The 12,366-nt window shown below is 30.5% G+C and overlaps 1 protein-coding gene across 1 annotated transcript; it reads right to left on the bottom strand.

Moving 5' to 3' along the window:
* Positions 1–4,521: 4,521 nt before the first annotated feature.
* On the bottom strand, positions 4,522–11,598 carry LOC134696298 (uncharacterized). Its single transcript, XM_063558012.1, has 5 exons — positions 11,421–11,598; positions 8,334–8,508; positions 7,250–7,360; positions 6,551–6,708; positions 4,522–5,969 (listed from the first exon to the last, which is right to left on the bottom strand). Exons 1-5 carry the CDS (start codon positions 11,485–11,487, stop codon positions 5,626–5,628), a joined length of 855 nt encoding a protein of 284 aa, XP_063414082.1. The 5' UTR covers positions 11,488–11,598; the 3' UTR covers positions 4,522–5,625.
* Positions 11,599–12,366: the final 768 nt, after the last annotated feature.

Below are 12,366 nucleotides of genomic sequence, written 5' to 3' on the forward strand. Positions count from 1 at the left end.
TTAACATTAACTTATAATATGTATGAGCGGGAGTTTCGACTATCCTTAAACCAGGTTCAACCGACCATTGTTTGTCAATGTCCTGTACGAAGTCAGTTGTTATCAAATAGTCCGTTTCTATGTATGTTGGTGTTTATTTGTGTTTGCAGTTGAGTGATTTTATTGTTCCGTTGTTTGCCTATTGTAGATGTTGTGTCTCCTTGGTTTTAATGTGTAACCCGAACTTGTTTTCTCTTAATCAATTAAAGACCTTTTAACATCTGTATACTGCTATAGACTTTTTATTATTACTTTGGTTTCTAATGATTTATGTAACCTCAATCAAACTCCTGTCCAAAAGCAAATTGTTTAGGATATTAGGGTTAATAATTGCAACGTTATCATCAAAGTATAAACTAAGAATCATTTTTCACTGTTTATTTCAAAACAATGTCCTTTTGCTTAAAAATGTAGTTTTTGATGCCATCGTTGGAAACTAATATATATCGTCGGCTTATTGTAGAAATTGTTTTGCTTATCATATATTTTATAAGCCATATCGTTTACAGTTCAGCTACAAATTGCAAAGATAGAATAAAACTAGGTACATTTATTATGGAAGAGCAGAACACCTACAAGAATGTGACTCATAATTTCGCCTACGTGACATATTTGTAGTCTTGTAAACACCGGCTTCTTCTTTCAAAATAACTGATAGCCCCAAAATAGCACACTGGTGTTGGAGGTGGCTTAAACACCAATTAACCAAATGAAATAGAGATCTTGTTCTGTTAACCATTAAAAGTCTACAAATAATGTTTTTATATGATAATAGATAAAAGCTGTACGAGTTAGCTTTTATGTATAGAAACTCATTTAATGACGGTATCGACGATTTTTGAAATATTTATTTATTTGTTGATTTTGCGCTGTGGACTACGCTTGCCGTTTTAGGTTAAGTTTATTGATAAAAGATTTCAAAAATTGCGTACTAGTATTTACCATTGCAATAAAAGGTCAAAAACAACTATTCATAATGCATATGACAGTTTTAAACGTAGAATAAAATAAATATATAGATGTTGCATCGACATTTAAATGTTCGTCTCTCTCTCGAGATTGGAAAATCAAATTATAAATGTAAACATAAAACAAATATAGAGACTACATTGATATTCAATGCCTTTTAAACGGTTTTAAATACTATAAATGGAAGTTTTTTTTAGGGATTCCATTTTGTTGTATACTGCAACAAGAACAGTTCCTGTTATCACTATGGCCTTCATAAAATTGAATAAAAGTGTTAAAACTTCACTCCAAATAGGAGGCGCATTAAGGGACTGCAAATCGATGTCTGTTGTGTTAAAATGTTTTTAGGTTTTGTTGTTGTAGCCTGTCAAAGATGGTGTAAATTTATAGTCTGTCAAAGATAGTGTAAAAAAATACTTAATCAATGTCTGAATGTTAACGTTTTTGAATTAAGAACGGAACTGCCAAAAATGCTACTAAACATCGACCCTTCCCGATTGTGTACCTCATACAAAAAATAGGACTTATCCAGACATTGACCTAAAATTTCATTTCAATTGTGCTTGTGCAATAAGCCGGTATTTCGTCCATCTTGATAATTGAATCATTCATGACACTATTCATTCCTAGTTAAAATGAAAAAAAACTTACCATGTTAAAATCATTGTTTAGATTTTATGGGAGGTCGCGTACCTTTTTTAAAATCTTTTTAAAAAGTATTCTCCTTTTGTTCTTGGTCTTATTGTGTGGATAATAGAATGATAGATACAAACATTGTTTTTAGATAAACTATATGTACCATAGGTGTTCCTCCTTATTGAAAAAATCGATTTTTGTGAAATTTGTGGTCGCTTCGTAATTCGGTAATCACTTTTTAAAATTTATCAATTCAAAAAAATTAAAACTTGATATATAAAAGAACTCTTTAAATGATGGTCATGCTGAAGTAAATAATAAAACAATGGAAAATATTCCAAATCCAGCAGAAAATCGTATCCCCTCACAGTGATTTTTTGTTTGTTTAGTTTACTAATCTTAAACGATAAAACAACAATCAAACAGGACGTAAACATCGTCTCTCATCTGTTATGTCTGCACATTAAAATAAAAATATCATCGTAATTTGGTGAAACTGTCGTAAAAGTGACGGTTTAGCGCTACAAAACCTTGTTCAATCTACCATTTTCTACATTTGAAAAGGCTTGTACCAAGTCAAGAATATGACAGTTGTTGTCCATTCGTTTGATGTGTTTTTTTCATGTGATTTTGCCATGTGATTAGGGACTTTCCGATTGAATTTTACTCGGAGTTCAGTATTTTTGTGATTTTACTTTTTTCAAACATAATACAACAATTTCTAATTTCCCTAAAACGACCCAGAATTTTATTCTGTAGTGCTAGTGTAACACACCGATAATTCAAAAACTTTTAATAAAAATCATAGATAGAAATGTTTCTCTGACTCTAGCAGATGATGGCACACTGACATTTTTCAAAAAGACGTCTAGTTAACGACTTTAATACACCCACTTCACATACGGTTATATTATAAATCATACTTCCAAAAATCATAAAATTTCAAAACAATCAGAAATAGTTTCTGAAGTTTGAATATTTGGATGTAAAAAAAGAAATAGATTTATCGTTTATAGGCTGAGGGTCTTTTTCATCATTTGAAACTGCTACTCATGCGATATAGGTTAAAATGCAGCCTTATAATGAAAACACCGTCTATAAATGGGGATTATTTTGCTTTTATTGGTTGGATAATATTGCCTATCGGCAGATAATGTTCAACCATATTTACAAGAAAGTGTAATGAAAGAACTTTAATGAACACATAAGCTATATTTTGTAAAACAAAATAGTTATCCGATGGGGTAAGACAAGTAACGAAGTTTATTCCCGTTCAATGTTCAAAGGATAACTGTTTGTATCATGCGGGTTTTTTTTATCAAATAAAGGCAACAGTAGTAAACCAGTGTTTGAAACGTATAAATCGTTTGAGAAAAAACAAATCCGGGTTACAAACTAACACTGAAAGAAACGCATCAAATATAAAGAGAGAACAAAGACACAACACATAAACAATAATAAATATTTGTAAAACGTAACACACAAAATAAACCGAACTCTAATATAAAAATGGCCTGACTTGGTAAATGTCATTTAAAGAAATATATCTTAAAATGGTGGGTTGAACCTGGTTTTGTGGCATGCCAAACCTCCTGCATTTATAGCAACGTTAAATATAACATTAAAATGACAACATTACATGACAGGACTACAATTTGGGAAACACATAGGACAGAGACACATACAAATAATAGCTAACAAAAAGTTCCAGGTTTAAAATTTAAAACGTCAGACGTGCGTTTAGTCCAAACAACACTAACCAGTGACGCTCGGATGAAAAAAGTTCGAAAGCTTAAACAAGTACAAAGTTGAAGAGCACTGAGGACCAAAAGTTCCAAAAAGTTGTGCCCAATACGGCTAGGGTTTTCTGCCTGGGATAAGAACATCCTTATTATTTAGAATAATTCATACTTTTGCAAACAGTAAATTTTATAAAATGACTAAATATGATAAAATTAAAGTGGTGACTAACTACATAACAAAAACGAATACATAACATATAAAAACCTAATCCAGCACAAAAAAAACGAGTTAGCCGAAGACTCAACGCACAAAGTAACTTCTCATTTGAAATTCTAATCCGTCGAATTTCTTGTTATGTTAGAGCATTATTATATCCTTGTTTAATTAAATATTTCCGAAAATTAATTATTCAGATTAATTCAGATTGAATATCCTTCCTGGTCAACTGCAATCACATTACGTGTTTATGTAGTATTCGCACACTTCGGTATAGTATTTTAAGACGTTTTGTGTGTCCTAATTTTTCGCCTTGATCATGCTGTCATCTGTTTTTCTTCGACTATGGTTTGAGACTGCCTTCTTGTTATTTAATTAATTTTTTTTAAACCAATGAAAATAAAACAATAAGGTTCAAAGCTGAGCGAAACAAGGACAAATTAAAAGAACTAAAACTCAGATATTGATGCAAAATATTAAAAAACTATGGAAAACCATGAAGTATATTTTCAAAATATGTTGCAAAAGACTACTGGTGACCTTTAGAATGACAAAAGACAATCATGATCTTTCAAAGTCAATTACATTTGAATGCAAACAATTTAAAGTATTAACGGAAGCGGTAGTGATGGGTAAGATAAATCTGCATTATCTTCAAATCCTCATGGAATTTAGCACAAGTTAAGTTGGATTGTAAGTACGGATACTTATAAAAGGAATTTGAGGAAACCGTTTTTCTTTATTTAGTATGATGGTCTCAAAGTGCCATTTTGATACTAAAAATATGTTGTAACAGACTTCTGCGGACCACTTGACCACTTGAATAACATTGAAATTCCTGATCTATAGAAAGTATGTTTCAGTTAGACTGGGCATATGTTATAACAATGGTATATGCTAATAGGTAAATAAGTTAACTATAAAAAAGAATGTTTTATTTTTATTTTTGTTGAATATGTACATAAGGCTAAAGTACCAGTTTGATTTACAACATATAACATGAAATACTACCAAGGACCACTTACATGACAGTAACACATTTAATGATGATCTTTCAATATCTATTTCAAGTTAAATACAAAAAATATATGCATATTTTCTTTTTTATATTTATAGAGGCAAAAGACTGTCAACGCTTGATGACTTATCACTCTTGTGAATCATGGGCAACAGAAATGCCTTCCTAGTAACCATACCAGCCCTGTATTGTCATTTTTAATAAAATAGATCAACAATTTCAGCTAAATGTTCTGATAATATTTGAAATGAAAGTACTTATGATAGAACTAAGTGAAATAAATTGAATAATTTGGTTAATATTTCAGATAATTAAACGTAATTTTAACATGATTCAACTGTTAACAAAAATCAAAAGTAAGTTAGTGGTGTAGGTATTCTGACAATCAGCTTTCAGGTCTGCACATGTATGTTTGTAATCAAGAAAAAGATTGTTTATACTCCAATCAATCAAATCATCACTTCCTTTGGTCGTTTTAGATCAAAGGATTGATTTTTTTAACGTCGAGTGGCAAATATCTCTCGCCGAAAGGCAACAAAAGCATTTGAACGATAATAAAAATAAAGGTTGCATTGTAAAGAGACTTGTTTGGCCTTTCAACCGTATACCAGATATTGGGTGTTGTTCATTGGTTACTGCTATTATTATCATTGAATGCTTTATGCTATTTTGCCAACTTTTTTTTGATAACATTATGTTTATTTCTGAAATAATACAAATATAGATTAGTCGATATATTTACCCTCAGAAGCTTTGTTTGTTAATGAGTACTTGCGTGTAACTATTTTATTACATGTATACACATATTTGTAGAGAATTATCGTTATAACAATGGTTTAGTTAGTATTTATATTTTGATTAATATGATTATAACATTAAAGAAAATCAGAAAAATAAAATTAATAATTTGAAAGTTAATAGTATTAAAATTAATGACTCGGACACAAATACGCAAACTTAAAATAAAACATAAATCATTGCAAGTACATGCACACATTATTCCTTTATACCATAGGTGTATGCTGATTGACTTTGGGTACAGATGCTGTATGGTCTGACACATTAGTTACATAGCTGTTGTTTATGGTAGAATTGGCAAGCCCTTCCACGTCAACTGATGTGTGTGTCCTTGGATCAACGGAATCAATGGCAGCTGCATTTCGGTTTATAATATCTTCGTATGATGGTGGATGAACAGTGGAAGTATAGGTTGTATCGTCATGTAAATAAGATCCATTGTCGTTTTCTAAGGTGGAAGTGTCACGCCTTTCCCCACCATCTAGACATCTACCCTCTGTCTGAGGATGTGTGATAATAGTAGATGAATTCCCATTATCATGGTACAAACCTTATGAAAGAATTATTACTATTTAACTAAACTTGACTACTCTATACTATCTTATATATACATGCATCTTTCGTTTGTTCGTTTTGTATTGACATTTGACTGGAAATTATTATTTTCGAAATGTTCTTTGTTTAAATATGTTTCATCTAGTATGTTGCTTTTCACCTTTTAATGTCCCAATGTATTGTTCTTATTCCAATTTTTGCATAAATGATGTTAGAAAGTGTCTATTTTTTTTTTAAATTGACAATAAACATACAAATGCTATGTGTTATAAAAGTATTCGATAAAATAGAAACAAAACCAGTTATATGCAAAAATTACACATACGTGTAGATATATTTTGAAATTGTATATGCACCTTAAATAATCGTCAGTAGTACTTGTTCATGTTACTTTAATCGATTATGGTTTTATCGCGACATTATACCATTAAAGGTTCAAATTGTATTGCACAAATGCACATTTGTACATTGAAGTTTGAAGCCAACATTTGTTGTTAAAACAAAATCTTTTACAAAGTTTTAAAAGGTGTCCAAACGAGAAAGGACCTAAAGTTTGGCCAGAAAAATAACTCTTACCCATAATACGGTACTGTGATTGTTCGCTAATTGGTCTCACGGTCCTCGATTGTTGGATACGTATGATTTTTCGTTTCTTGGCATTTGCTTTCCTCACGTAGAATATGCAGCAAAACATACAGCTGGGCACGGTAAATACCAAAAAGATCACAATCGCACTAAAACGAATTAAAAATTCATTTTTGATCAAAATATTATTTATCAAAATCATAGTCTAGGTTAAAAAGACCTCCACTAGTTCAAATATACACCATTCTGACAATAATAAAAATAACAGATATTAAATTATTTTCACAAGACATGTGCAAAAACAGACAAACATCAAATCAACAAAATATCAAATCAACGAAAAAAGATTTGATTATTAACTACCACATTAATTTGACAGTCTTGAACACTTTCCTTGATTTAACTACCCCAGGAACGCTTAGACCTAGACATTTTTAATCCAGTAAGTCGTAAATACACTGCAAGATTCGAAGTTATATGACAAAGGAGAACCAAAATGGAATAGAAACATGCATATAAGGTTGGCTTTGCTTTTAGTAGTTTGAAATCCAGGGTTGCGTTAATACGCTTGTAACGTATATATATCGAGTTGTTGTAATAAGTTGTCGTATACGAATTTTTGTTCACCTCATTTAAATTATATTTAGAGACCAAAGTATTACTTATTTCAATTATAAACTGTTTACTTACCCAATAGTTCCAGAACTTATCGTCTCATCAGAGTCATCCGTTGAATAAGTGTTTATGGTATATCCCGTTCTCTTATTTATAGAACTAGAAGGGCCTTTTGACGTCGGTTTTCTGAAATTACGAAATTTGTATTCCTGTTTAAAAAAAAGTGCATTCTCTAATTAATAGCTTACACTTAAAAAAATTAAACACAAATGAAGATGTAATGATTGTCAATGAAAAATTGTATTACTAGGACATGCGATGAATTTAACGTAATCAAATAAAATATAGACTGGAATAATATGTATGTAATAAATATGAATTTTTAACATTTGAGAGAGAAAAATTGAAAATTCAAATAAGTGTTATAAAGATTTGATTGCATACTATCATTTCTCTAATGGTGAAATATTATCAATTTCAAAAGCTTCTCTTCTGTAATAATAACGCGTACAGTATGACAATATTATCTCAGGAACTCAGAATAAAATCAGTTAGTTTTAACGCTTACGAATAAATAAATAATTGATAAAAAAAGAATATATAAAGATGAATCATGTGAATGTTTTGTATATTATTAAAAAGTCATAATCTTTATTGCTCAGGGGGAAAACTAGAAGTCGATTGTAATTTCGTTATTTCATAATCCCTTGCAGGATATTTTAAGCAAATTAAAGTTTGTTTATAGAATATAAAATTGTGATTCAAAGACAACTACTTCAATTAAACGTTATCTGACAAATTTATCAACACAATCATTTTGCTCCTCTCAGAATTTCTAACTTGGAAGGTTTCCAAAATAATAAAGAAAACATTTTTCGAATGTCAAGTGCTCACAAGAGCTCACTTGACCCTTCAGGTATCAAAAGTGTGTGTTGAGAAAGATAACTTTTATCAAAAACAGTATTGGATTAAAAAGAATAAGTCTTGAAGATTCCATAACTCTATTTAGCTAATGCTTCATATTTTATCATATACTTACATGTTGCAGAATAGCACAAGACAACAAATTAACGGGAAAACAAAAATAAGTCAGAACTAAATGAGAAGTTCGTTTCTTGGTAAGACAAAATAAGAAAGATAATGATAAAATCAAAAGAACCTTTTATAATTTTCACAACTCGGTTGGTTTCCATAATCGCCATTGATTATGCTGTCAATTTGGTCTATGCATTTCCATTTACCATTGAGGTAACAACATTTGTTCAGTAATGGACAATAATAGTATCTAGTCGACGTTATGTACTCACACACTGTATGCATGTACGGCTCCTGGGCTAAAAATAGCAAAAGAAATATAAAAGTTAGGTTGAAATAAAGTAAAAAATAACAGAGTAAGAAATGTATACAATACGTTGGCCATTTGGCAAAACATATTTTCGATTTCTGTTTGAAGTTTCTGTCGATTAGGTTCCATTAATATATCCCCCAGAACTAAAGATTAAAGAAAAACAGACACGGCGTCCTCCGTTTCATTTTAAGGCTTCTATCTCGAATTTGACTTACACAGTCATCTCAGTACCAGAATCTATGACAAACGATTTTAATTTTGAAATTATAATTTCCCCCCACCTTAGTAGCAATATACCAAATTCACCTGCATATGGGATATATATTTCCCCAACTTGTTCGATATTCAAGAGCTTGCAGCTCCTATTCATACTTTGTAAGTTTGAGTAGAAAGTTGATGAATCAGGAGTATGTCAAAGAACGTCTCGTCCTTTTTCTAAAAACAGTTTATCGAAAGGTACCAAGACCGTGTTGATAAATATTCCGTATCAACTTCTCAAATAATACACGATGGTCTTGATGTATAGATTCTCCGTCCTGACGTTGTTTATCATTTTAGCAATGTGTTTTATGGTTCTTTCATTTGTCTTTGTTCTATTAATAATATTACTTTTGCTGTTGAATGGTTTTATGTGATATCCGTTTGACGTAGCTCGGTACTTATACATCTCGTCAATGTGTTTGTATTGGCTTTCATTTTTTTGGTGGTTTGTTTTGTATATGCAACTTTTTGTATTTCTTTTGTTCTTATCACGTGACTCTATACTTTAAAAGATCCTGTCAGTATGATATTGTTCTGTTATATGTCATTATGATATATTATCTATCATGAATTACAACATACGTTGAACCACAAACGTCAAAATCATTCAATCGCGTAGTGGAATTAACTTTTTGTGGATTCTTATACATTCTATATATAACTTTTGGACTAGTTTAAATCTCGGTTTATTTCTGAAATTTATTCTTACATACTTTTGATTTTTAAACCCTGTATGGTAACATTGCCTATTCAATTCAATTCAATGTTTTATTAAAGTCTCATCTCTCAACAAGTACAATCAATCTTTATACAAAAGTAACATTGTAAAATAACACTAAAAAAAATGAGAGCCATTCTATACAGAATTATAAGAGACTATTAAAATGCATAGATAATAATAATACATAATATGAAATAAAATACTATGTACAATATATAAAATTTCTACGTCTTTTTAAAATTAAATGACAGGTTTAGGCACACACACGAATCATATTTACATCTCAGAATAAAAACACTAACTTTTAATTATCTGATTATGTAAATTTGTTAAATTGTAAGTATGCACATTGAACGACAAATGTATGTGACGTATACAATTTTCGGACGTCAGACACTCAAATCAATGAATGTGTTCGTAGATAGTAGATGTTTTTGTGTTCTGTTAAATTGTTCCTCTTAAAATTGATATTCGATGATGACTGATGTACCCATAGTTTGGCTATTTTATTTATTGTCTCTGTGTATTGAACGCATCAATGTAAATATAACGGAATTTGAGGAGACTGTCATTAAAGTGAGAGGGTTAGCGCTATAGAACCATGGATATGTTTAATCCACAATTTTCTACATTTGAAAATGCCTGTACCAAGTGAGGAATATGACAGTTCTTATCCATTCGTTTTTGATACGTTTTGTTATTTCATTTTGCCATGTGATTATTGACTTTCCGAATAGATTTTGCTCTAAGTTCAGTATTTTTGTGATTTTACTCGCGATGCTTTGTCGTAAAAAAGTAAAAAAAAAAATTTTTTAAATTCAACAAACTGCTTCGAAAAAGAATCTGAAAAGCTGCTTTATATTGTGAACCTCTTAAACAGTGATAGTTTCGTTCCTGATAGCAATTTTAAGATGATTTCTATCTAATGCTTAGTTTGTAGAATCAGCAACAATAACATACAGTCCTTGGATGGTGTGAACTTCCCACTAACACCATACACCATTACACCATACATCATACACCATCACACCATACACCTTGTACCATTTTACCATACACGTTACACCTTTGCACCATACACGTTACACATTACCCCATACACCATTCCAAATTCTATCTATACGATCCGAAATTACCCAAAACGCAATTAAATTTCAAATATTAAGATTATTATTATTTTTTATGTTTACTATCCGAAAAATTAAAATAAAAAGAACTTTGTTTTACACCTTTCATTCACACCATTCCAGATCGCACGTTACAAAATCACACCATTCCTTATACACCATTACACTTTTACCCTTACACCATACACCATAGAACCATACACCATAGCACCATACACCAACGCACCATACACCTTACACCATTGTACCATACACCATTACATCATACACGTTTATTTGGGAAGTTTACACCTTCCAAGGGTAAACGTGCTGTTTTGTAGATGTATTCTCTCCCCTTGCAATTGCGCTAGGAGAACTACTTAAAGAACGCAAGCATTAGCTTTCCGTTTTTTTGGAATCTTGTGTTTGCCACATTTGTATTATATTTTTTAACATTTTTTCATACGTAAAACAATATGTATTTAGATTATCAATTTATGTGTGAACAACTGCCAAATGTATTTGAAAATTGTAATCATAATAAATAACTGTTTGTCTTGTTGTGTGGCACAACTCAATGCCTTTTCTATCTTTCTCAACTACAAAAATATTGTTGTATATTGTTGCAATCAAATTATTTACAAAAATCCAAACCAAGGATATCATCTTCGAGAAATTGCAGTACATTACCGTCACTATAAAGGTTCATAAACGATTATTCGTGATGCATATAGAAGCCTTGCAAATTGTTCATATACAATGCCATTTATATTTGTTGTGAACACGACATAAATTATTTCATAGACTTACCAGATGATGAAAAAATCAAATTACAAAAGTAAAGAAAAACTAGTGCTGAAATCATATAGGTCTCCATTGCTTTCACTGGTCGGATCGTATTGCTGTAACAGGAAGTTTCTGATGAGGACTTTCATTCAACTGTATAATTCAACATGAAGATTTTATTGTGTTGGTGTGTCCTAAATATAGAATAAGGAAGCTTCATTCAGAAAATTTGATTTTGATAGGGAGACCTTTAAGGGACTTTAATTAAATGTAAGTTGTGTGTGAATATCTTCATAGTTATCATTGTAGTCTTATATAGATGAAGTAAATACACATTACTTTATCAATGTCTGCAAGTATTATTTCTTTATATTTGGAACGCAACTGATAACAAAAGAACAGAACGCCTCGCCCTTTCACAGTGTCTAGGCCTCATACAAAATTAAATTTTGGCCTATAACCTTCAATTTTATTTTTATTGTGTTCAACAAAAATACCTGTATTTCATACGACTTATACATAAATACTTCACGATATTATTGAGTCATAGTTAAAACGGAAAACCCAAAGAATATTTAAACGCATGACTTGTTCCAATCTTACGAGACAGTGTTCTTTTTTGTGTGTGGGATATTTAAAAGAATTCTTATAAAAATGATCATGTTTTAAAAGAAGATATAAAGAACAAAACCATACCGATTGAAAAATCCGACTCCAGTAGATAATCGTTTAACCCTTTACATTATTTATTTTTAAAATTTATTAATCTTAAATAATAGAAATAGATAACAGAAAATAATGTAAAACTTGATAATAGCTACCTAAGATTTTTTTTTAATGAATCACGGTAAATCAAGTGTGACATTTTTATGCTATAAACAATTTTTCAAAATATATTGCAAAAGACTACCTGGAGCTTTTAAATGACATAAAGGCAATTCGAATCTTTCAATGTTTTTCAAATTTTCAA

Source organism: Mytilus trossulus, chromosome 14 (genome assembly GCF_036588685.1).
Source record: "Mytilus trossulus isolate FHL-02 chromosome 14, PNRI_Mtr1.1.1.hap1, whole genome shotgun sequence".
Lineage (NCBI taxonomy): Eukaryota > Metazoa > Mollusca > Bivalvia > Mytilida > Mytilidae > Mytilus > Mytilus trossulus.